Here is a 1,099-nt window from a genome sequence, read left to right as displayed (position 1 = left end):
CATTACTAAATTTCAATTTAAAAATTTATGTAGAATATATAGTATATGTATAGTAAACTTGAGAACTTCACCTAAATTTTTTAGTCTCACATCACATAGACACTATATGTTAGCATAGTTTTTATTTATATAAACTTTTTTATTCACATGGGAAAAGAAGTCACATGATAAATTGGACCATGTGATAAAGCAAAGTTAATAAAATATTGTTAATACTTGTTAAACTAAAATAAACAAATTTATTAAGTGAAATATCTAATAATAAAATATTGTTCTCTAAAAGCAAATTTTTTTGAATAAAATATTACTTTAAAAAGAATAAGAGAGTTGTCCAGACTCGTTTGTACTTATTATTCTCTAAAAGCAATTTTTTAGTACAATTTTTTTTAATAAAAATTTTTGGAACTAAAAATTATTTTAAATATCAATAAAAAAACCATCTCAAATGAAGCCTAAGCCTACACTTAAATTTTTATAAAGTATTTTTTCTTAAAATTTCACCAACGAAAATACTATGTGTGCCTCTCAAAATAATAAAATTAATTTATAAAACCCCCTTAAAAGAAAAATTTTTATCTTCACCACAGACTAAAAGGTCATAATTGATGTATATGTGTTAACAAAAAGAATTCATATTATCAGAAGTCAGTTATCAGATAAGTACATGGAGATCCATGGCGTCATTTCTGCTCAGAGCTGCTATTGTTCGGGCTACTTAAGAAACGAACGACAACACAAGTAATGTTATCTGCACTCCCTCGCTGATAAGCTTCTTGCATCAATCTCTTCGCTGCCTCTTCTGGATCATCAATTGGCTTTATCATTGCGACTGCCTCCTAGACAACAGGACATCCATTCCAGTAAGATATTGGAACCCTAAATTTCAAGAAAATGGAAACAGAAAGTATTTTGATTACTTCATTTGTAACAACATCCCACAGTCCATCACTTGCAAGGATGAGAAATTCAAGGGAGCCATCAACCACTTCTTCCTGTAACATCATGACATGTTTTTTATAGGCATTTCATCAGAAGAACACTGAAATGTTCTGACGAACAAAGAGAAAGAGAGAGAGAGTATATATATATATATCTATAT

General features: G+C 28.8%; 1 protein-coding gene across 1 annotated transcript; it reads right to left on the bottom strand.

Moving 5' to 3' along the window:
* Window positions 1–557: 557 nt before the first annotated feature.
* LOC110114968 (probable protein phosphatase 2C 59) lies at window positions 558–1,023 on the bottom strand. The gene is made up of 2 exons (XM_020848045.2): window positions 918–1,023; window positions 558–836 (listed from the first exon to the last, which is right to left on the bottom strand). The coding sequence occupies exons 1-2, from the start codon at window positions 1,002–1,004 to the stop codon at window positions 681–683; spliced, it is 243 nt and encodes an 80-aa protein (XP_020703704.1). The 5' UTR covers window positions 1,005–1,023; the 3' UTR covers window positions 558–680.
* Window positions 1,024–1,099: the final 76 nt, after the last annotated feature.

This window comes from Dendrobium catenatum, unplaced genomic scaffold, assembly GCF_001605985.2.
Source record: "Dendrobium catenatum unplaced genomic scaffold, ASM160598v2 original_scaffold_221891, whole genome shotgun sequence".
NCBI lineage: Eukaryota > Viridiplantae > Streptophyta > Magnoliopsida > Asparagales > Orchidaceae > Dendrobium > Dendrobium catenatum.
The sequence above is the reverse complement of the archived record's forward strand: the minus strand, read 5'-3'. Positions and strand labels throughout refer to the sequence as shown.